Source organism: Phoca vitulina, unplaced genomic scaffold (genome assembly GCF_004348235.1).
Source record: "Phoca vitulina isolate PV1807 unplaced genomic scaffold, GSC_HSeal_1.0 scaffold115, whole genome shotgun sequence".
NCBI classification, from domain to species: domain Eukaryota; kingdom Metazoa; phylum Chordata; class Mammalia; order Carnivora; family Phocidae; genus Phoca; species Phoca vitulina.
This window is the reverse complement of record NW_022589818.1, coordinates 661,730-683,803: the sequence shown is the minus strand read 5'-3', so window position 1 is coordinate 683,803 and position 22,074 is coordinate 661,730. Positions and strand designations below refer to the sequence as shown.

Genomic DNA, 22,074 nt, shown 5'->3' with positions numbered 1-22,074 from the left:
GGAGCGGACCAAGGGCCACGTCAGCTGGACTTGTGGCTGAGCTGGTCCGTGGCCCGAACTGGACGGAACATGGGACACCGGGCGGGCGGCACGCAGGCACAGCTGGCGTTTGGTAGACTGGACTCCTGGGAACATTAGCGCGGACATTCACTGTTGCACTGTACGAAGTCTCTGACGTGTGATTAAAAGTTTTTATTGAGCCCCTGAGCTTCGGCTCGCTCTTACTCGGCCTGCCAGCCCGGGGAGGACGTGCGTGCGGAGCGTGCGGCTGCCGGGGTGGGGCTCGGTGATGGACACCCGCCGCTTCCAACCGGAGAGGCCCGGGGCCGAGGCTGGCCAATCGGGGGCCTCGGTGGGCGGGGCGGCCGAGCCCGTCAGATTTGGCGGTCTGGCTTCAACATGGCCGCAGCGCGCAGCGTCAACGCAGAGAGCGGCCGTGAGGAAAAGGGGCCTGAGGGGTCGTGTCCGGAATCAGTGCCCCCCGGCGCCACCATCCCGAGGGTGAAGCTCCTCGACACGCTGGTGGATACCTTCCTCCAGAAGCTGGTCGCCGCCGGGAGGTAAGGGGGACGAAGCTATAGGCGCGCGAGAGGCCTAGCGGAGCGGGCGCGGCGGCGGCCCGGTCACGTGGCCTCGTGCCCGGGCGGGGACGGGCCGGCGGGCCGGCAGTCACGTGGTCTCGCGCGCGCCGTCCGGGGGCGGGGCGGGGAGCTCGGTGCTCTTTTCCCCCGCGGCCCGGCCGGCAGGGCGCGGGACGGCGGTCGGTGAAGTGTGGGGTGTCGACGACCTGATGCGGAAGTGCAGGCGGGTCGTGGGCCGTCCGCGCGGGGGTCGCGCCGTGTCCCCCGCGGGCGGTGCTGTGACCGTGCTCCCCGCGCGGCCCGCGCCTCCGTGCGGCACAGAGCTGCGGCCGGCCCAGCGCCGGTGGGGCAGTCCGCACGCGTACGAGCGCCCTCCTGCGCGCGTCCGCGGGTGGGGACGTGCAGGGGGCAGCGTAGGCGCGGCGCTTGCTGAGACGGCGGGCAGCTCGGGGAAGGGAGACCCCGGAGCGCGTGACACCGAGCGGAACCGGGAGCAGTGAGGGATGGGGAGAGCCTGCAGGCGGCGGACGCAGCTTGTGCAAAGGCCCTGAGGTAGTCAGGTCTGCTGGGGGAGGGGAGGTGGCGGCCTTTTCGTGCAGGACCTAGTTTCCAGAGTAATTAATTTGATAAAATAATTTGTAATTATTTTTATGGACCCGTCATAAGGCGCCACCAAGATCTGTCCAGGCGAGGTCCCTTCTTTGTTTTAGTGTCCCCCCCACCCCCGCTCATTCTTGTCTTCCTCTCCCCTCTCCATAGGCCCAGTTTCTGTTGGCTCTGTGTCCTCCGATTATTTATGTGCGTCTACAATGTCGCAGGCTCTGTTCTAGGAGCTGGAGATGAACCTGTGGTCAAGGGGCCAGGAAGGTCCCTGCTCTCCTGGAGAAGGCGCACTAGTGCCATAAAGAGAAATAAATCAGGGTAAAGAAATAGAGCAGTGGGATGGGGGCGTCTGGGTTAGCGTGAGTGCAAGCAGCGACATTTGAGTATGTTTGCTTCCTTGTTAAATATGTTGTTTTGTCTGTGCATGTTTTAAGTTTATATGAATGATGATTGAGCTACATACAACTTTTTTCACTCAACACCATTTTTTTTTTTTTTAAGATCTAACCACGTACTGTAAGTGCATGTGGTTCAGGGCTTCTCAGGCTGCTTTTCATTCCATGATATGCATCCAGCGCTTACCCATCCCCGGTCACAGATCCCTGGTTGCCTCCGGACCCCTCCTCCACCAGTCATGCCCAGGTGACTGTCCTTGTCCATGCTCTTGCGAGTGCTGGCATTTCTGGACGTAGATAACGGAGAGGGGCCCCTGGATTCTGGGGTTTACACCTACCTGTGGCTTGTCAGATTGCTTTCCAGAAAAGCTGTTCCAGTTTCCTCCATCCTCACCAGCACCGGGGTCCACCATTCTGACTCCCGCCACTCTGAAGGTGTGGAGAGGGCTGGCCCACGTGGTTTAACACCCCTGCTGCCTCACAGCTTGGGACATACCCTCATTACGCTTGTCAGTCATATGGCTTCCTTTTCCAACAGCTGCCTACTCATTTCCTCCAGCTTTTATTTTTTTTCCAGACTCATCTTAAGATTTTATTTATTTGACAGAGAAAGAGCACAAGCAGGGGTAGCAGCAGGCTCCCCGCTGAGCAGGGAGCCCAACTCAGGGCTCCATCCCGGGACCCTGGGATCATGACCCAAGCTGAAGGCAGACGCTTAGCCGACTGAGCCACCCAGGCGCCCCTTCTGTAGAGTTTTAAAGTTCTTTAAAGAACTCATGCATTCTTTACTAGGTCACTACCTAGTCCTTCATAGTTTCTGTTACTATTGTGAATATTCTCTATTTTTTTTTAACATTAGTTACTGATGACTTAGAGAAACTATTACTTTTTGTAAGATAGTTGTATCTAGCATTCTTGCTCCACTCTTATTAAAGTATAACCTCCCTCAAAATGCACAAATCATAAATGTTCAGCTTGATAGCATTTTCACGAACGAGCACACCCATGTAACCAGCACCCAGATCGAGAAACAACCCCAGGAAGTGCTCGTATGCCCCCTTCCCATCTTTACCTTCAGCTGAAAGGGTAGCCACTTGCCTGACTTCGGTTAACCAGACATTAGTTTTGCCTGGGTTTCTGCCCACCCCACCCCCCCCACTTTATTAAATGGAATCCTGTGGTTTGTAATCTTTTATGTCTGACTTCTTTTCCTTGACATTGCCTTTGTGAGATTCACCCACATTGTCATCAAGGATTTGTAGCAACAGTGATGTAATTGTCTTTGCCTTCTTCCTAAAGTTCTCCACAGTGTTTAAGTTTTTGGTACGTATTTTTGGAAAATTATGAAAGTCCCTGTGTGTTTCTAGTTTTCTGAGAGGTTTTTAAAAAGTCATAATTATTTTTTTAAGTGTGTTTATGTAAGTAATGTCTACATCCAACATGGGGCTCAAACTCATAACCCAGAGATCAAGTCACATGCTCTTCTGACTGAGCCAGCCAGGTGCGCCTGAGGAGTCATAATTAGGTGTTGAACTTTATCAAATGTTTTCTTCTTTTAATGAGATGATATTGAGTTTTTCTTTAGTTCATTAATATTCACCAATATTATCTCTGTTGGTAGATATGGAAGTTAAACCATCTTTGCATTCTGGGAATAAATGTACTTGATTATGGTGTATTTTTAAAATACACTGTTAGGGGGCACCTGGCTGGCTCACTCAGGGGAGCGTGTGACTCTTGATCTTGGGGTTGTGGGGTTGAGCCTCACGGTGGGTGGAGATTACTTAAAAATAAAATCTTCAAAAAAAATACACTGTTAGATTTAGTTAGATCTGTGTTCGTATGCTAATAAGTTAAATGGACCTATAATTTTTTTTTTTTTTTTTTTTTTACTCTATTTGTTTATAGAATCAAAGATGTATTAGCCATGTATGAGGACTTGGACAGTACTCCCTCTTCTGAAACAGTTTATATAAGATTGGGATTATCTGTGTCTTAAAAGTTTGCAAGAGGGGCTCCTGGGTGGCTCAGTCGTTAAGCATCTGCCTTGGGCTCAGGTCATAATCCCAGGGTCCTGGGATCGAGCCCCGCATTGGGCTCCCTGCTCAGCGGGAAGTCTGCTTCTCCCTCTCCCACTCCCCCTGCTTGTGTTCCCTCTCTTGCTGTCTCTCTCTCTCAAATAAATAAATAAAATCTTTCATTAAAAAGAAAAAGTTTGCAAGAGCTCATTTAGGCCAAGCACTTTTTGGCGTGGTTGAGGACAGCGGGCGTTAAGAGCCGTGATGCTGGATGTGTCCTCCAGAGGGCACTGCAGACGTCTGGCATGGAGCGGTTTCTTGTAATGGCTACAAGTCGGCTCAGATTTGATTTCTTCTTGTGACAGAATTGCTGTTTTACAGGCATCCCCCCCACCCAAATCTGTCTCCTTTGTTATATTCTAATTTTTCAAAATGTTTTAAATTTTTATTTAAATTTTTATTATTTTCCCCTTTTCCATTATATGCTGCTTTTCTTTTTTGGACTTTGTGTAGGCAGAGTTCTCTCTATCTTACTAATCTTTTTACAGAATTGGCTTTTAAAAAAAACTTTTGAGGTTTATTATGAGTCTCTATATCTTTGAAATCTATCTTTATCTTTATTATTTATTTGTTTTTATTTCTTTAGATTTGTTTTATTAGTCTCTTCCCAAGTTTTTGAGTTGAATATTTAGCTCTTTTCTTTTTCAGCCTTTTTTGTTTTCTGAAAAATGTGCTTAAAACTATAAATTTTCAGGGCGCCTGGGTGGCTTAGTCGGTTGAGCGGCTGCCTTCGGCTCGGATCATGATCCCAGGGTCTTGGGATTGATCCCCGCATCACCAGGCTCCTTGCTCAGCAGGGAGTCTGCTTCTCCCTCTCCCACTCCCCCTGCTTGTGTTCCCTCTCTGTCTCTGGCAAATAAATAAGTAAAATCTTAAAAAAAAAAAACTATAGGGGCGCCTGGGTGGCTGAGTCGTTGAGCGTCTGCCTTTGGCTCAGGTCATGATCCCAGGGTGCTGGGATCGAGCCCTGCATCCGGCTCCCTGCTCAGCGGGAAGCCTGCTTCTCCCTCTCCCACTCCCCCTGCTTGTGTTCCCTCTCTCGCTGTATGTCTCTCTGTCAAATAAATAAAATCTTTAAAAAAAAAAAAAAAAACTATAAATTTTCATATGACTACTTTTGCTGGTTTCTACAAATTCTGGTATTTCATATTTTCATAGTCATTTAAGTTTTTAATTGAGATATAATTCTTATACCATGAAATTTACCCTCACAGTGCACAATTAGCACATTCACAGAGTTGTGCACCCATCACCACTCTCTGGTTCTAGAACATTCTCATTGCCCCAGAAAGAAACCTCGTGTTTGTTAGCAGTCACTCCCCATTCCTCATCCCATCTCCCAGCAGTCACCAGTGTACCTTCTGTCTGTGTGCATCTGCCAGTTCTGGACATTCCATCTATACATAGCATACCATACCTGGCCTAATGTGTCCGGATTCCCGCACTTCGCATAAGGAATGATTTCAGGGTTCGTCCATGTCCCCTGTGTCAATACGTCACTCTTTTTTTTTTCTTTTTTCTTTTTTCTTTTATTTATTTGAGAGAGAGAGAGCACATGAGAGGGGGGAGGGTCAGAAGGAGGAGCGGACTCCCTGCCGAGCAGGGACCCCGATGCGGGACTCGATCCAGGGACTCCAGGATCATGACCTGAGCCGAAGGCAGTCGCTTAACCAACTGAGCCACCCAGGCGCCCCAACACGTCACTCCTTTTTATGACAATTGTATTCTGTTGTGTGGCTCTCCCTACCACATTTTGTTTATCCTGCATTGACTTGACATCCAGGTGGGGCAGTTTTCACCTTATTGTCTGTTATGAATAATGCTGCGAAGAGCATCACTGAACAAGTGTCCGGCTCTCCTGGGGATACACCCACGAGTGGAATTGTTGGCTCATGTAATAACTCCGGGTTTCCCTTTGGGGGAATTGCCAAACTGTTTCCCAAAGCAGCTGTGCTATTTTACATTTCCACCAGCTTGAGGTGTGGCAAGGGTTTCGATTTCTCCACATCCTCACCCACACTCCTTACTGTCTGTCTTTTTGATGGTAGCCCGTAGCTGGGCATAAAGTGGTATCTCACAGTGCCTTGGATTTGTATTTTCCTAAGGACTACCGAGGCTGAGCACATTTCATGTGCTTATTGACCATTTTTGTATCTTCTTTGGAGAAATGTTGATTCAAATATTTTGCCCATTATTATATATAATTTTTTTCATTTTATTTTTGTCTTTCTTATTTTAAAAGATTTTGAGAGAGAGAGAGAGCACTAGAGAGAGAGCAAGCACGAATGGGGGGCAGAGGGAGACGGAGAAGCAGACTCTCCACTGAACAGGGAGCCCAGTGCAGAGCTCGATCCCAGGAAACTAGGATCGTGACCTGGGCCGAAGAAAGCCAACTGAGCCACCCAGGCACCCCTTCATTTAGTTTTAAATACTCTCTACACCCAACATGGGGCTTGAACGCACAACCCTGAGATCAAGTTGCATGCTCCACAGAGTGAGCCGGCCAGGTGCCCCATATTTTGCCCATTTTTTAAGTGGGCTTTTTACTGTTAACTTGTAAGGGTTCTAATTTTGAGAGGTCCAATTTAGATCACTTATTAATGTGTATTTATTTAGAGAAAAAGTTGCGGAGAATTTTTTCTTTGGTTGCGGGTGGTTTTAGTGTCATATGTGAGAAACCACTGTCTGATTCAAGGTCACAGAGACTTACACCTGTGTTTTCTTCTAATGAGTTGTATGGTTTTTGATCTTATGTTTGATCCATTTTGAGTTAGTTTCTGTGTATGGTATGAGAAAGGGGTCCAACTCCATTCTTTCACATGTGGACGTAGTCATTTAAACTTATGGACTTTGTAATTTTCCTTACGATTTCTTCTTTAACCGAATGATTATTTAGTAGTATGTTATTTGGTTTCCAGACATGTAATTTTTTTAAAGTTATCCTTTTGTTGTGATTTCTAATTTTATCGCATTATGGTTAGATCACATGGTCTGTATGACACTGATTTTGGGGGGAACTTTGACACTTTGAAATCATATGGCCAGTATGTGGGCAGTTTTTGTGAACGTTCCATGTGTGCTTGAAAAGAATGTGTGGTTTCTGTTTCCTGGGTGTAAAATTCTATACTTATTATCAGTTTCAACTTTTCAGTTTTATTAAAATCTTTTAGGGGCGCCTGGGTGGCTCAGTTAAGCGTCTGCCTTCGGCTCAGGTCATGATCCCGGGGTCCTGGGATCGAGCTCCGCATCGGGCTCCCTGCTTTGCGGGAAGCCTGCTTCTCCCTCTCCCACTCCCCCTGCTTGTGTTCCCTCTCTCGCTGTGTTTCTCTCTGTCAAATAAATAAAAATCTTTAAAAAATAAAAAAAATAAATAAAATCTTTTATTTATTAAAAAAAATCTTGATTGAGCCATCCATTTCTTTTTAAAATCTCCAGTCACAATTTCTGTTTTGTTTATTTATTTTTAGTAATCTCTGCTCCCAACGTGGGGCTGGAACTCACGACCCTGAGGTCAAGAGTCACACAGTCTACCAGCCAGGTGCCCCTGATGTGTCTTAAAGTCATGGCTGATCCTTTTTTTTTTTTTTTTTTCATGTTTTGAGATATCTCCACCGATTTAAAAATCTCTATTTATTTATTTGTAATGCTCTGAATACAATGACTTTAAAGGTACTCTGCTTTGCAGAGGAACAGATTGTTGGCAGGACTGTCTACGGTCTTTCTAGAGGCTCTAGACTGATTTTTTTTGAGACTCCAACTCATATCATGTCAATGTCTTTTTTTTTTAATTTTATTTATTTATTTGAGAGATAGTGAGACAGAGCATGAGAGGGGAAAGGGTCAGAGGGAGAAGCAGACTTCCCGCTGAGCAGGGAGCCTGATGTGGGACTTGATCCCTGGACGCCGGGATCATGACCCGAGCCGAAGGCAGACGCTTAACTGACTGAGCCCCCCAGGCGCCCCCTGTGTGTCAATGTCTTTAAAAAGCATCCAGTAGGGGCGCCTGGGTAGCTCAGTTGGTTAAACATCTGCTCCGGTCATGGTCCCAGGGTCCTGGGATCGAGCCCCACATTGGGCCCCCTGCTCAGCCAGGAGTCTGCTGCTCCCTCTCCCTCTGCACCTCCCCCTGGTCTCTCTCTCTCTCAAATGAATGAATCGTCTTTAAAAAAAGTGAAAAAAGTGCCGTACCTTGACTGAGGTAGTAGTTACACAGGGTTACACATGTGATGTCCACACCAAGTGAGGTATGTGTGATAGCTGGTGAAATCTGAATGGGCTCCGTGGATTGTACGCATTGGCTTCCGGGTTTGGTTTGGTTTGGTTTGGTTTGGTTTTTATAATATTATCTTGTTTTATTTTTTTTTTAAGATTTTATGTATTTATTTGACAGAGAGAGACACAGCGAGAGAGGGAACACAAGCAGGGGGAGTGGGAGAGGGAGAAGCAGGCTCCCAAGGAGCAGGGAGCCCGATGCGGGGCTCAATCCCAGGACCCTGGGATCATGACCTGAGCTGAAGGCAGACGCTCAACGACTGAGCCACCCAGGCGCCCCATCCTGGAAGCCAGCTTACTGTTTGGCACCTCTGAGGGGGGCAGTGAGGACTGTTTTCCTGAAATTAGGGATACTAATTGTAGCTAACATGGCGCTTGTCAGTGCGCTGGGCACCGTGCTAAGTACCTTACTTATGTGACCTCACAGTAATTCTGTGAGCGTGGACACACTATCCCCACTTGACAGAGCAGAACCTGAGGCAGGGAAAGGTGAAGAAGTTGTCACAGATCACTCATCTGATGAGCGGTAGAGGTAGGATTTGAACCCAGACAGACAGGCCAAGATTCCGCAGACCCAGTGCACGTAGCCAGCACGCAGCAGTACGCCCCTTGCGTACCCTTGGAAGGCCAAGGCCAGGGCACCGTTCCAACAGAGGGCCAAGGGGGACTTGCAGAGAGGCCACCAGGGCTGCTCATGAGGGAGGGCTCCCCCGCCCCAGCAGCGTATGCCTGCTGGCCTGGAGTCCAGGGTAGCTGGGGGTGGGGCTGGTCTGCAGCCGCATCTAACAGTTCTGGGCACCCTGGAGATCCCAGTGATCCCAGTGACATTGCAGGGGGCAGGACGGCCCGGCATGTTTTCTAAAATGCATCACTTTTCCTGCTTTTCCCTTAGAGTATTTTTTTAGGAGATTCACAAGGGCATTTAAACCATTCCCAAGCCTGCCCTGGCTCTCGAGAAGGGAATTCCTGGCGGTGGGGATGGGGGGGTTGGAGGAAGGTGGACAAAGGCACGCGCATCAGCTAGAGGATGAGGAAGCCCTGGGCGTGCGGTGTCCACCACGATGACCGCAGCTCATGCCGCCCTGGGAAGAGCGTCTGTTGCAATTCCCATCACGAGGAAAAACTTTTCTTCCCTGTTTTTTGTATCTCTGTGAGCTGGTGATGGGTGTTGGCTACACTTCCTGTGCTCATCGTTTCACTGTATACGTGGGTCAAAGCATCATGCCGTGTGCCTTATAGAAGGAGGCATGGCGGTTATATCGCAGGAAAACTGGAAACAAACAAAGCGAGGATCCCTGTCCTCCTGTCTCACTGACACCGGCCTCCAGTCCGGCTGCCTTCCCTCCGTGCCCATTCGGGGATCTGCGTGGACGGGCTTCACTTTCACTGAGTCCTCAGAGCCCATCGGGGCCGTGGGAAGAGCTCTGCGCAGCATGGCTGGCCCCCGGCCCCCGCCCCGGGCCCTCGGCACTGCCGGCCTCCTGAGCACAGCACAGGGGCCCACTCAGACCCTCTGCCGTCGAGCGGGCCAGGTGGAGGAACAGGATCTCCGGTGTCCAAGCCAAGTCCGTCTCAAGCCACAATTACCCGGTTTCAGATCCAGCCCTGCTTGGGCAGGCGTCCTGCGTCTCCGCATTCCTCGTGTAGCCGCAGACTGCGTGGCGAGGGGGGCTGGCGGCACACAAGATGCCTGGGGCCCCACCGAGGCTGAAGGGTGCCCGCCATCCGTCCCTTGCCCTGGCCACGGGTGCCAAGGTTTAGCCCCGAAGGGGTGTCGGCGTCCAGTGTGGACAGGCACACAGGGAGAGACCGTCCCCTCCCGCGGAGCCAGGCAGAGGCTTGCAACCAGCCCTCCAAAAATAAAGCCCTGGCTCACTGCGTTTGCCAGTTGCCAAGGTGTAAACGCTCAATCCGGAGTCCCGGAGAGATGGCAGCAGGGCGCCTTACCGAGTGTTTCCACACAGAGGACGTCAGCCGCCTCCAGAGCCCCGAGAACGTGCTGCATTAGGAAGTCGTGTGTCTTGAGTAGTTAGTACCATTTCTTTTAACATTTACTGCCAGATTATATAACCTAGTGTTCAGTGCGGCCCTGTTGAACAGCAGGCTCACAGATTTCCTGAAAACGTAGCAGGTGTCCCTTGCAAGCCCCTGGGCACTCTCGAATGTCACCTGCTCCACAGACATTGTGTAGGGCAGGACCTGGGCGGGGAGGCCGAGAGCCATGAGAAGGGGGGACCAGCAGTGATCCTCCCGGGTGGGGTGGGGGCTAGGCGCCGTCTTCCAGGGACCCAATCCCCTGTGTGTCCCACGGCCCCCCAGCCTGACCACACGGCTGAGGAGCATCCGGACCCGCAACCAAGCACAGGTGTGGGCAGTTAGGTGCTTGGGGTCTCCCTCGCTCAGACACTTCCTGCGGGTCACTGAACACCCCCAACCCCAGCTTAAAGACGATCCCGAGACCCTGTTCCTTCAGAGCGCCCTCCACAAGTGGCCGTCCCCACGGTCTCGTGTGTTTCTGTGCCTGCTGGCGCCTCTCTGCCCGAAGCTCCCGGAGGGCCGTGCGGCCTCCCTCCCCGCAGAACAGCCAGGACCTGGTTGGCGGCCAGCACTGAACCCTGGCAGAAGGTGAAGGGCCCGAGGGAGACGGTAGAGACACAGGAAAGCAGGGAGTGGGGAGAGAAAAGGCAGGAGACTTCTGAGAGAGCAAGCCACTGGGAGCGTCCTGGGTACCCTCTGATCTTTCCAGCTACGAGAAGGATCAGGGATCCAGCTCTCAACTGCCAGTGACAGAGACCTGATTTTAAAAGACGTGAACAGGGGCACCTGGGTGGCTCAGTCAGTCAAGCATCTGCCTTCGGGTCAGGTCATGATCTCAGGGTCCTGGGATCGAGCCCCACGTGGGGCTCCCTGCTCAGCGGGGAGCCTGCTTCTCCCTCAGCCTGACACTCCCCCTGCTTGTGCGCTCTTTCACTCTCTCTCCCTCTCAAATAAATAAAATCTATTAAAAAAATTTCTTTAAAAATGGCGTGAACAATAAGAGGAATCCATTACCCCACTAAGTAGCAGCCCCAAGGTGGGGTGGCTCTAGTTTGGTGTCTTCAGCAGCTTGATGATGTCCTCACACACCCCAGTTCTTCTCTTCCGTTCAGCCTCCTTAGGGAATGAACTCTGCCCTCAGGCCAGGGCCCCCACAATGGCTGGGAGCTGGAGACCTAGCCTCCAGCACGTGTCGTCACATCCTACAAAAGGGGCATCCTTCCCGTGTGGCTCCTTTGAGGAGGAAGGATACCTCTGCCTGAGGCCACATGTCCTGTCCTAGTCCAGCCCGGCAAGGGGACTGGAACGACCAGAGTTTCTCAGGGACCGCGGCCCACACCAGCGCAGCCTCCCTGGGAGCTAGTTGGACACTGGGGGGGCGGCCGGCGCCGAGTCCTAGCAAGCCCTCCCGGTGATTTGATGCACCGTGGTGGACAGGTGTGACCCACCGTGTAAGGGGAGACCCCTGAGCTCAGCTGGGCTCTGCTGAGAGGCAGTGAGGACCCTGGGGACAGGTGAGGCCGAGCGGAGCTGCAGGCCTTTACCCAGGGCCGTGGAGTTGACTGGACCCCGAGCCCCACGGCTGGGGGCGCGCGGGGAGGGGGGTGGCCAGGCCGGGGCTGCGGCTGGCTGTGCACGTGACCCTCCGCCCGGCCGTCTCCTTCCCGCCAGCTACCAGAGATTCACGGACTGTTACGAGCGCCTCTACCAGGTGCAGCCTGAGGTGACACAGCGAATCTACGACAAGTTCGTCACCCAGTTGCAGACATCTGTCCGGGTGAGTGGCAAGGAGCGCAGCAGGGGGCGCTGGCTCGGGCCCTCTGGGTCCTCAGTGCTCAGAGCTGCCCGCGTGGCTGCCGTCCGTTCCCTGGCGTGTCCCCGCTCTCGTCCGGTGCCGTGCCCCCGTGCTGTCTGCCCCACGGGCTCCTGGCCTCCCCGCGTCCCCAGCACCTGGTGCAGGGCCAGGTGCAGAGGAGACACTTAACTGCGATTCCGCGGAGCTGCGTGCCGCAGGGGGTACCAAAGAGGACGGGACCGTGTTCGTGTCTTTAGGGCACGGTGATCTCTTCAGAGGGCTCCATTCCCGCGCTCGTGCTCCGTGCTCCCGTGCTCCGTGCTCCGGGGCGGCGGGGGGGGGCAGGAAGCACCGGCGTGGGTGTGTGGCACCAGCGGCTGGGCCTGGGGCTGCGGCATCCCGAGGTGCTGGGCACAGGCCCTGTCCAGTGTGTTCCATTCGCTACTTCCTGTGCTTAGTAAAGTCGCATGGAGAGAAGTTGGAATGTTGGTACAAAGACACCGAAATTAGCCCAGATCTTACTGAGTCCTGCCCACGGTTTGGCGTATTTTCACGGTGGGCTTGTCTGGTGTCATTGGAGCTCTCTCCTGCTTGCTCTTCAGGAGGAAATCTCTGAGATCAAAGTGGAGGGGAACCTGGAAGCGGTCTTGAACTCCTTGGACAAGATCGTACAAGAAGGCAAAGACCGCACGGAGCCGGCCTGGTGAGAAGTTGCCCCGTGCGCGGGCCTCGGGGCGCAGCAAGCCCGTCCTCCCCTCTGGGGAAGGAGAGCCTCGTAGCCGGCACGTGCTGTCGGGGGCTTGGGGCCGGCTGGGGGGGCCGTCCTTGCAGGGGGCTCATTTCAGGACCCATCTGCCCGTCGGCAGGAGGTGGAAGGGCGGATTTGCAGTCTCTGTCAGGCCGGCCCGGCGTCTGGTTTTTATTCACTTGTCCATTTAACAATATTTAGGGGACACCCTGTACGCCCCAAACGGTTTTACATGCCTGGGATTCAGCGGTGAACAAGACCGCCAGAGCTGCTGCCCTGGGGCTGACATCCCCGCGGGCAGCCTCGCGGCCTGGGGCGTCCCACGCCGAGCTCCTGCCTGCCCCCACTCTCCCTGTCTGAACTGTCTGAGGCCAGAGCCAGGAAACACCTTTCTCGTGCTTTCCAAGTTCTTTATGCTTTGTGACCTTAACATGTAAGAGAAATGAGTTTTAGAGCTGAAAACAAATTTTTTAAAGGACCTCTGGTGGCTTCCACCCCACTGCCCACTGGAACCAACCCATCCCCTCGCTCTGGGCTTTCAGGACCCCCATCCTCTTGCCTCCAGACCCGCCTGCCTCATCTTCCCACGTTAGCCAGCACTTGCTGGGGCCCCTCCGGGTCCCCTAGTCTCCGGCTCACTGAGGAGCGGGTGCGCGGGGTCCCACGGACAGAGGCAGTAGCTGGAAGGTCGCCTCCCGTCCTGGAGCGCTAGACATGGGGGCGGCGCAGACGTGGGCGGGGAGAGCGGGCAGAGGGGGTCCCTGGGCGCCGAGCTGAGCGCCAGCCGGTGAGTGTACCAGTGGAAGCCCGCCCCGCTAGAGGCCGCAGGTGGGAGGCCACGGCAGCCTCACCCACACACGTCCTCCCCACCCCGTCCACTGGCCCCGGTGGGATCGCAGGCGCCCCAGCGGGATCCCGGAAGAAGATGTGCGCAGCGCCCTGATGCCCTACTTCGTGCAGCAGCGGGACGCCCTGCGGCGCCGTGTACACAGACAGGAGGCCGAGAACAGGCAGCTGGCCGAGGCCGTCCTGGCCGGCCGGGGGCGGGTGCAGGAGCTGCGGCAGCGGGGCAGGGCGCGGCAGCAGGCCTGGCAGGTGAGTGTCCCAGGCCTGGTCCCCAGCCCAAGGGACCGGCTCCTCCTGTTAGTCAGGGCTAGCACTCCGTGGCCGTGGGGTTCTCCACGTGACCGATCCCCAGGAGCTTTAAAACGTGCACATTAGGGGGCGCCCGGGGCGGGTGCAGCCGGTTGAGTGTCCGATTCAGTTTCGGCTCAGGTGGTGATCTCAGGGTCATGAGATCGAGCCCCACGTCGGCCCTGCACTCAGCGGGGAGTCTGCTTGAGATTCCCCCTTTCACTCTCTGCTCGCCCTCTCTCCCTTCCTCTCTCTCAGAAGGTGGCTCCAGTCCAGGGTTGTGGGCAGGGCTCGAGTGGCCGCACCACGTTGGGCTCGCTCCATCATCCAGATGGCCAGCTTGTGTTTACTTATAACCACTTGGTGGTTCCCTTCCTGGGACAGGCCTTCCTGTTCCTCACAGCAGTGGGTCCCCAAATCCCTGGCTCCCGGGTCCCCAAGCCTTGGAGAGCCGGCAGCAGGAGCAGGCCCAGTGGCTCTCTTCCTTCTTGTCCTCACCCCCTCCCTGGCTCTGGGGCACTGGGCAGCAGGCACCCACTCCTTCCGTGTCGTCCTGGGGGAAAGAGGCCTGGAGTCAAGCTGAGTGGAAGGAAAGGTTTGGATTTTCTCGTGTCCTGTTTGTCCCCTCCTACTGCTTCCAGGCCTTGCACAGAGAACAGAAGGAGCTGGTGCGTGTGCTGCGGGAGCCCGAGTGAGGAGCTGGCGGCCGCACCGGGGCAGTCGGGCTCGAGGGCCTGGGCGAGCTGCCTCTGACAACTGCTGAAATCATGCCCAGTCCCTGAGCGGGGGTGGAATGAGCTGCAGGATGAGGCCTGACCGTCCCTCCTGCTTTGGGGCTCCCTTGGGGTCACACACACAGCCCCTCACCCCTTTCAGACCCTTTCCTGTTTCCTTCTAACTTGAGGACTGTCGGCCAGCTCCCGTGCTGGGAATCAGGCACCGGGCTCTCTGTCCTCCAGGTCGGGGCCAGCCGGCCGCCCCGCCCGTTCCTGTGCGCCCCCGGACCTGGCTCGGGGAGTCTGTGTTCGGTCTGCCCCAATTGCCCCCTTGCCAGTCAGCCCGAGGGACCGTGCCATGTTCTCCCCACATCCATAAATAAACTTCCTCCGCTTCCTCCACTGTAATCTGTGACGATCCTTCCTCTGCTCGCCTCTCCAGCCTCTCCTGGGCCAGGGCCCCCCGCCAGGCCCCAGCGCTGCTCTGGGAGCCTCCAGGCTGGGGTGGGCTGGTGGGGGCGCACCTGACCATCACGTGCAGGGGGGCAGCGAGCCCCTCGGCATGGAGACCAAGACCCCTGGGTTCCACCCTTCTCTTTGCCACTCGGATTCATCGTGAGAAAGCCCCGGGCGGGCCTCCCTCAGTGTTGCACGCAGATGGGCGCTTCCTCTGACTGGCCGGTGAAGTGGATGGGTACACGCGGGGCGCAAAACTGTTTTCCCTGGAGAGGCCCTCACCCCGGGGAGGCTTGGTTGGGTCTGTCTGGGGGCACTGGGGACACTGAGCCCAGTGGGGCCGCAGCATTCACACGGGAGACCCCCCTCGTGCCTGGCTGCAGGCCATGGGGTGGGCAGTGAGGCCGGGCTCGAGGACACCCTCCCTCCAGGCGGGGCTGAGTGCGTGTGGCCCTCAGCTGTGCTGGGATGGGGTTTTTCGGGCTGGACGTCTGTGTCTTGATAGATAGGCCCCCACAGTTGTTAACCTTGAGGAGGCCGTCAGGGCAGGAGGGAGGGTCAGAGGGTCAGAGGTGCGCTCCGTCTCCCGGCTCCTCACAGGCCCTGCCTCTCCCCCCTGCGAGGGGCGCTGGGAGAGGGTCCCCACTGCCCTGAACAGAAGAGCTGTCTTTATCTGACAGCCCACCTCAGCGGTTTCGGGTCCCTGGCCTGCTGTTACTGGGCGTTGCTGGCCGCAGGGGCAGGGCACCTCTGCCTCCGGGTGAACCAGGGCATCGCTGCCTCGGGCCCCTCCCTCCCTGCGGTTTGGCTCCTGCCCTTGGGGCCAACAGTGCAAATCACAGCCTTCCAGAAGCAGCCCAGCTCTACTGGAGTCTGTTTTAGACCTGGAGCCCCCTTTCTCCCCAGGCTCCCCTCCCGCCTCTCCCGGCCTGCCCTGCTGATGCTCAAACTCAGGCTGGAGCTGAGGACTTGGGGTGCACCCCTTGGGGAGGGGCTGGGCCTGCCCAGGCAGCTCTAGTTCCAACCACAACATCCTTTGGGGTTTGGCCTTCAGAGCTGGGGCGGGTGACTTCCAAATAGCCCTGGCAGATCCCCCCGTGACCCACCCACAACATGGTGGGTGCCCCCCCCTCGCCTCCAGGGCACAACCCAGAGTATAAAGGGTGCTGGCCGCAGGGCCAGAATCAGACCAGCTGAGGCCCAGCAGCAGCCCGGCAGCCGCTCCCAGACACGGACAGACAGGACACACCCGCCATGAGGCCCGTGACCGTCCTCGCCCTACTGGCCCTGGTCGCACTCTGCCTGGCTGGCGCGGCAGGTGAGTGCCCCGCCTCTGGTCCAGCCACCCTCCTGCAGGCTCTGTCCTGGTGGGGGAGCCCCAGGGACGAGCAGGGGTGAACCGGGCCCTCTCCTTTGCAGATGCGAAGCCCAGCGGCGCGGAGTCCCGCAGAGGTGCAGGTATGAGGCAGGGCCTGGTGGGGGGCAGGCGCGCATCACCCCACGGGGCTGCCCGCTGTGCTTCCCAGGCCCTGAGCCACCTGATCCTGCCTTTCTGCTCCACAGCCTTCGTGTCCAAGCAGGAGGGCAGCGAGGTGGTGAGGAGGCTCCGGCGTTACCTGGACTCCTGGCTGGGGTGAGTGCTCTCCAGGGCCCAGCCTGGGGGATGGGCGGGGAGAGGGCAGCCCCCTGCCCAGGGCTCCGCGGACCCCCCCAGGGCCGTGGGAGGAGGGGGCGGGCATTTGTCCTGGAGGCTGATGGCGCGCTCTCGGCGTGTCAGAGCCCCAGCCCCCTACCCGGATCCCCTGGAGCCCAGGAGGGAAGTCTGCGAGCTCAACCCCAGCTGCGACGAGCTGGCTGACCACGTCGGCTTCCAGGACGCTTACCGGCGCTTCTATGGCACGGTCTAGAGCGGGCAGCCCCCCCACCCCGGCTCCCTTCCCCTCTCCCCGGCCCCCCTGCCCCGCAAGTGTGGGGTCCCCATCATCCCAGCTGCTCCAGAATAAACTCCGGAAGAGGAATTGGTGGGGCTGCGAGTCTTTGTCCATCTGTGGAGTTTGGGGGGGTGGATGGGAGTGGAGAGGAGGTGCACCCTCTTCAGTCTCAGAAAGTACTTCCCCAAATCTGCTGTCGACTGATTTATTTGTACCCGCCTCATCTGGAAGTATCGAAAGGAACTTCCTAAAAGTCTAATTATTAGGGTTCCCCCTCTAGCCCAGCACCCCTCCCCCCACCCAGCCCACCGCACCCTCCAGGACACCCACATAGACCCAGAGTCCTGGCCACCTTGAGCACACAGCTGTGAGCAGGGCAGGCGGACTCTTGCCCGGGGGCCGAGAGCTGTCAGGAGATGGTGCCGCCCGGTTTGGGAGGCGCGGGCAGCCGTGGGTCTCCAGGCCTGTCGCACGAGCACGCGGGGTGGGCCTAGGTTAGTCGTGTTAGAGCTCCCCTGGGCTTGGCAGAGACTTGCAGGCAGGAACAGGAGCAGGCGTCAGGACCCCGGCACCTCCCTGTCCCCAGCTCCAGCCTGGACACATGCACTGCCCCTCTCAGACCCTCAGCACTTGCCCCGGCCCCCCTGAGCGCACCCTTGCCGACCCTCCTGCTTGCTGCCAGCACCCCCCCTGCCCCCTCCTCTCCTCTGCCCTCTCTCCGCAGCCACTCTTGGCTCCAGGCTCCGATGTGCCCCACCTCCGTCAGGCCCGTGTCGGGGCTCCTCCCCAGCACCGGGGCCTGGCCTCTGCCTTCCCCCAGGGCAGGCTCAGAGACGGGCCTCACTGCTGTCTGGCCTTCATACCCCCCTCCAGGGGGCCGCCGTGCAGCAGGGGGCAGGTGCTGGGGGCCCGAAACAGGGAGCTGGTGAAGGCAGCAATGATGAGCAGGTTCCCGGCCACCGCCAGGCCCAGCGTGGCCACCGTGCCCGCCAGGCCCAGGGGGGGTTCCTGCGTGGCCAGCCAGGCTCGGCGAGACCCCATGTCAGCGAGCACTGCCTCCAGCTGGAAGTGGGTGCCCAGCACAGCGCAGATGTGGAAGAGCTGGTGGCTGTGGCCTGTTGGGGGGGCGGGCGGCTTAGGGCATGGACCCCGTTCCCACGGCTGCCCTACTTCGTCGTCGGGGCGGGCTGCCCCCTGAACTGGGAATAAGAGAACCTGCAAGGCCCCCGGTACCCAAGCTACCAGTTTGTTATCTGAGGAGCGGGGGAGCCTGGACGGCGGGCACTCTCCCTGGCCGTGATACCCCATTACTCTGTTCACTCTGTGCTCTAGGACGCTGTGTCCCCTCACCCTTCCTGGATGGGGACCACTCTCGAGCTCTCACCGATGTAGTCAAAGCGCCCTGGGGCCAGCCGCTCGGGCAGGTGGGAGGCGAAGAGGAAGCCAGTGAGCAGCGCACAGAGGAGATGGTAGCTGTGGTCGGCGCTCAGCGCCTCCTGCCCGCAGCTGGGGCCCCTGTCCCAGCACAGTCCAAGCTGGCAGAGGACAAGCAGAGCTGGTGGGGAGGGCCTCTGGGGGTGAGGGTCTGGGGCGCGGGGAGGGCAGGACCCCAGCCTCCCTTACCCGGTAGAAGAGGGGGAGGTTGTCGAACAGGAAGGGATAGGCGAAGGCAGTCGTGCGGAGGACTTTACTGAGCCCAGGGCTTTCTAGCTCCGGGAACCTGGGAGGCGGGAGGGAAAGGCTGCTCACCATCCTTTCTCGGGGGTGGTCACCGAAGGTCAGGGGTCCTTTGGCCAAGATGGAATGTCACTGTAGCTTAGTGGCTTTGAAAGCCCTTAGGGCATGTGAGCCCTCTGGAAATGGCCACGTCTGTGAGGGGGGTAGACCCCTGCCCCCTCTGGGGTGGCTGTGAGAGTTCAAGGAGACAGCGCATGTTTGGTGCCGGCCCGCAGGAGCCACACCCGCTGAGTCCTCAATAAGCCGGGCCGTTGTTGCTAATGGGCCAGAGCCGGCGGCGCGCGTGCGCCATCGCCGGCCTCCGGCGCGTCTGGTGGGTGCCCTGTCCCGTCCCTCCGCCTTCCCCTTCCGCACTGGCGGGGCACCCACCGGGAGTAGCAGGAGAGGCCGGTGCACAGGAAGGAATTGAGTGCGGCGGCAGGCACAAAGAGCTGGTGCAGGCGGCTGTGCAGCCAGGAGGCCGGCATGGAGTAGGCGGCGTAGGGGAAGGCGCAGCCTGGGGAGGAAGGGGCGGGGCTGGAGCTGAGGTTCCCAAGGGCGCGCCCGGCCCCGCCCCCAGCACCCGGGCCCCGCCCCCGCCCCGCCCCCGGAGCGACCGGCCCCGCCCCCGAACGCTCCGGCCCCGCCCCGGCCCCGCGGGGCTCACCCAGGCTGTAGAGGCTGAGCGCGCCGTAGTCCAGGAAGTAGCAGATGTGGCGCGCGCGGGGCGACATGGAGCTGAAGGTGTGCGCGCAGCACGACGCGAAGGGGTAGAGGCAGGCGGGCAGCAGGAAGACGAGCAGCGGCCGGTGGTACGGCTCCGCCCGGAAGCCCGGGCCCCCCGCCAGCGCCAGTAGGCGCCACACGAAGTACCTGCGGCTGGCAGGAGCTCAGGCCCGCCGCCCACCCCCCACGCCCGCGGGCCCGCCGGCCCCCGCCCGCCGAGCACCCCCTCGGGGCGCCGCTCACCAGGTGGGCAGGAAGTGAGTCCAGATGTTGACCGTCTCGTTGGTCATCTGGAAGGAGCTGAGGACACAGTCCCGGGCCGAGCTGGTGGGGCGGCGGTAGCCAGACATGATGCCGTCTTCCCAGAACACCTGTGCATGGCGCGGCGGGGGGGTGGACACAGGAGGGGCGTCACTGGGCCCGCTCCTTCCTCCCCGGGAGAGATCTCTGCAAGCGGCGTTGAAGAGAACGGGCTGGAGGTCACCACGGCCCCAAAGCCAAACCAAATCCGACCCCCATCTTAACCGCAGGTCCCAAATGCCCAGAGAGCAGAGGAGAAAGCGAGGAGGCAGCGGGAAGGGGACCAGAGAGGAGGGATGGGCTGGGGCGCCCGGGAAGAAGGGGACTCTGGGTGGAGGAGCGTTCTGGGCTCTAGGGAGGGGTGGCCAGCAGGCTCCTTAGAGAGCAGAGGGATGGCAGGGATAAGACGGCCTGCAGGAAGGAGCCCCCCTCACCCATGCCCAACTGCTCAAAGGGAAGAGCCTCTGCCCCAGTCAGTAGCCTGGGGAGTGGGAGTTGGTGGGTCAAGCCCCTCACCCGAGGGACCTGGTGGACTCGAAGGAGTTGGGGCAGCTTGAGACTGAGCATGGTGGCCCGGCACCTCCGCACTGTGACCTAGAGACAAAGTGCGGAGTGAGGGCATCAGGTATCTGTCCCCAACCACAGGCCCCTTCTCACGCTGGTCCAGGCCGGACCTGGTCACTGGGACCCAGGGTGGTATGTGCCCGCACGTGTACGAGTGGGTGGGAGCTGGCTTCCCCGTCCTCGTACCACGTGACCCCCTCTCCATCCCAGCCTGGAGTATTCAGCACCCCCACCCCCCACCCCCGGTCCCCAGGGGCTGCTCAGCTTCAGCCCAGGACAGACTGAGTGCAGGGTGCTCCCCAGCCCGAAGGCGGCCTCGGTTAGTAGCCCCAGACCCTGGATCCGGGTCCCCAGCCCCCAGTTTCTGTCTCCGGGAAGCCTGAGTCAGGGAGGTCAGTGCAGAGAGCGCTCACGCCCCCCCTGCCCCCCGCCAGAACGCCCCTTGGCCCACAGAGCCGGGGCTGAGCACAGCCAGCGGATGGTGCTGCCGAGGACTCCTGGAGAGGCCAGATGGCTGTGGGAGGGGCAACGAATTAGCGGGGTGTCTGGCTCTTCTCTAAGGACTTCTCATGTGCCCCGGGGGTCCCCGGCCCTCCTGAGCCCCGTACCCCTCAGCTCCAGACCTGTGCGCTGCCTCCCGGCGGCCGCGGCTCCGCTGCCCCGCCCGCCCCTCCCAGGCACATTCCTTGGCACCAGTGGAGGGGCTGGGCCAGCTGGGCGGGTGGAGCCGCCCCCGGGGAGGGAGAATAAGACCCTCCCCCTCCCGGCCCAAACCGCGCGGCAACAATACAGCCCGGCCCCGCCCGTCTTCCTGCCTCCCCCGGTGGCCGTCTGCGTGTGTGCCGCCCACTGGGGACCTCACTCCGCGGGCGGGTCCCCCAAGCCTCTGCTCCTGCCAGGCCCTCTCCGCCTCCGAGCTGGGTGCTGGCGGCCCTGCTGGGCAGGGGCGGACCGGTCTCCTGTCCCTGGGCCCCAGCTGAGCTTTGAGCCGAGGCCTCCCAGGTACCCCCGCCCCTCCCAGGAGTGGGATGGGGCTGGTCTGACCCATCCTGCGTGCTGCCCACCTCCCTGGGGCACGGGTGAGAGTGAAGACGCTGGGGCCTAACTCCCCTCAGGGTCCCTTCCCTTAGCGGCAGGGCTTAGGGTCGCCGCGGGGCTGTGTGCTGTGGCCATGGGAACAGAGGAGGGGGCTGGAGCAGGCGCTTTACTTCGGGTCCCCCAGGGCAGGCGTCATGCCCCAGCTGAGCTGCCTTACCCAGAGCTTGGCGGGCGCTCCTAAGCCGGTGGGTCGGCAGGCCCAGGGCTCCTCGGGCAGAGTCCCAGGCTCCAGCCAGCCAGGCTGCGGGGAGGGAGAGAGTGGTGGGCGGGCGGGCAGGCCTGGCCCGGGCGGGGAGTGAGACAAAGGGGAGCCGGGGAACAATCCCAGCCTTGTCCAGCCCCCAGGGCGCAGCGTGGGGTGGCCCAGCCCCATTAGCAGGCAGCTCACTCGGCCTCCTGCACACAGCCAGCCCCTCCAGCTTGACCCAAGCCCACGGACGTCAGACTGGCCACAACAGGCAGGGCGACGCTGAGCCCCCCTCAGGCCAGGCTGCCGGAGGGGTCAGCTCCTGCCAGGAGCGGGGGGCTCTGCCTTAGGCTGGGCACAGGAATCCAAGTCCCGACTTGTGACCTCAGAAGGCCCCTCTCTCTGGGCTTCGGTGCCTCTTAGCGCCCAGTGCCGGGCAGAGCCCAGAGCGGAGGCCTTCAGGTGCTGGTTGAAGCACCGGGGAAGCCGGGTGCCTGTTCACCCCGACACACTAGACGAGCTGGTCCTGGCAGGGGGACGGGGGCCGAGGCTCCAGAGGCTGGTCTCCAGGCTCCCGCCCACGGCCCCCGGAGGAAGAGCTCCAGTCTTCCCCGAGCTGGCACCCAGCACCCCCGCGAAGGCACCAGCTGCTCACGGGGCCAGCGCACGCGAGCGTGCCCCCCGCACAACCACCCCCAGGGCTCCCCGCCCGAGTTGCTGGCTTCTTGCTTCGAGGG

General features: G+C 58.7%; 3 protein-coding genes across 5 annotated transcripts; 2 read left to right on the top strand and 1 right to left on the bottom strand.

The window, feature by feature from the left end:
• Positions 1 to 6: 6 nt before the first annotated feature.
• LOC116628194 (polyamine-modulated factor 1-like) lies at positions 7 to 15,863 on the top strand. Its single transcript, XM_032398389.1, has 5 exons — positions 7 to 560; positions 11,638 to 11,743; positions 12,364 to 12,464; positions 13,409 to 13,604; positions 14,285 to 15,863. The coding sequence occupies exons 1-5, from the start codon at positions 400 to 402 to the stop codon at positions 14,336 to 14,338; spliced, it is 618 nt and encodes a 205-aa protein (XP_032254280.1). The 5' UTR covers positions 7 to 399; the 3' UTR covers positions 14,339 to 15,863.
• Positions 15,864 to 16,069: 206 nt separating this feature from the next.
• Positions 16,070 to 16,722, top strand: BGLAP (bone gamma-carboxyglutamate protein). The gene is made up of 4 exons (XM_032398390.1): positions 16,070 to 16,133; positions 16,235 to 16,273; positions 16,379 to 16,448; positions 16,593 to 16,722. The coding sequence occupies exons 1-4, from the start codon at positions 16,070 to 16,072 to the stop codon at positions 16,720 to 16,722; spliced, it is 303 nt and encodes a 100-aa protein (XP_032254281.1).
• Positions 16,723 to 16,891: 169 nt separating this feature from the next.
• PAQR6 (progestin and adipoQ receptor family member 6) lies at positions 16,892 to 21,621 on the bottom strand. Of its 3 annotated transcripts, none has more exons than XM_032398286.1 (8): positions 21,308 to 21,621; positions 20,005 to 20,082; positions 19,432 to 19,559; positions 19,130 to 19,341; positions 18,853 to 18,979; positions 18,370 to 18,466; positions 18,131 to 18,281; positions 16,892 to 17,861 (listed from the first exon to the last, which is right to left on the bottom strand). In XM_032398286.1, the coding sequence occupies exons 1-8, from the start codon at positions 21,521 to 21,523 to the stop codon at positions 17,587 to 17,589; spliced, it is 1,284 nt and encodes a 427-aa protein (XP_032254177.1). In that variant the 5' UTR covers positions 21,524 to 21,621; the 3' UTR covers positions 16,892 to 17,586. The 3 variants fall into 3 exon arrangements, with proteins under 3 accessions (XP_032254177.1, XP_032254178.1, XP_032254179.1); XM_032398287.1 differs by having other exon boundaries at positions 19,130 to 19,335; XM_032398288.1 differs by lacking the exon at positions 18,131 to 18,281.
• Positions 21,622 to 22,074: the final 453 nt, after the last annotated feature.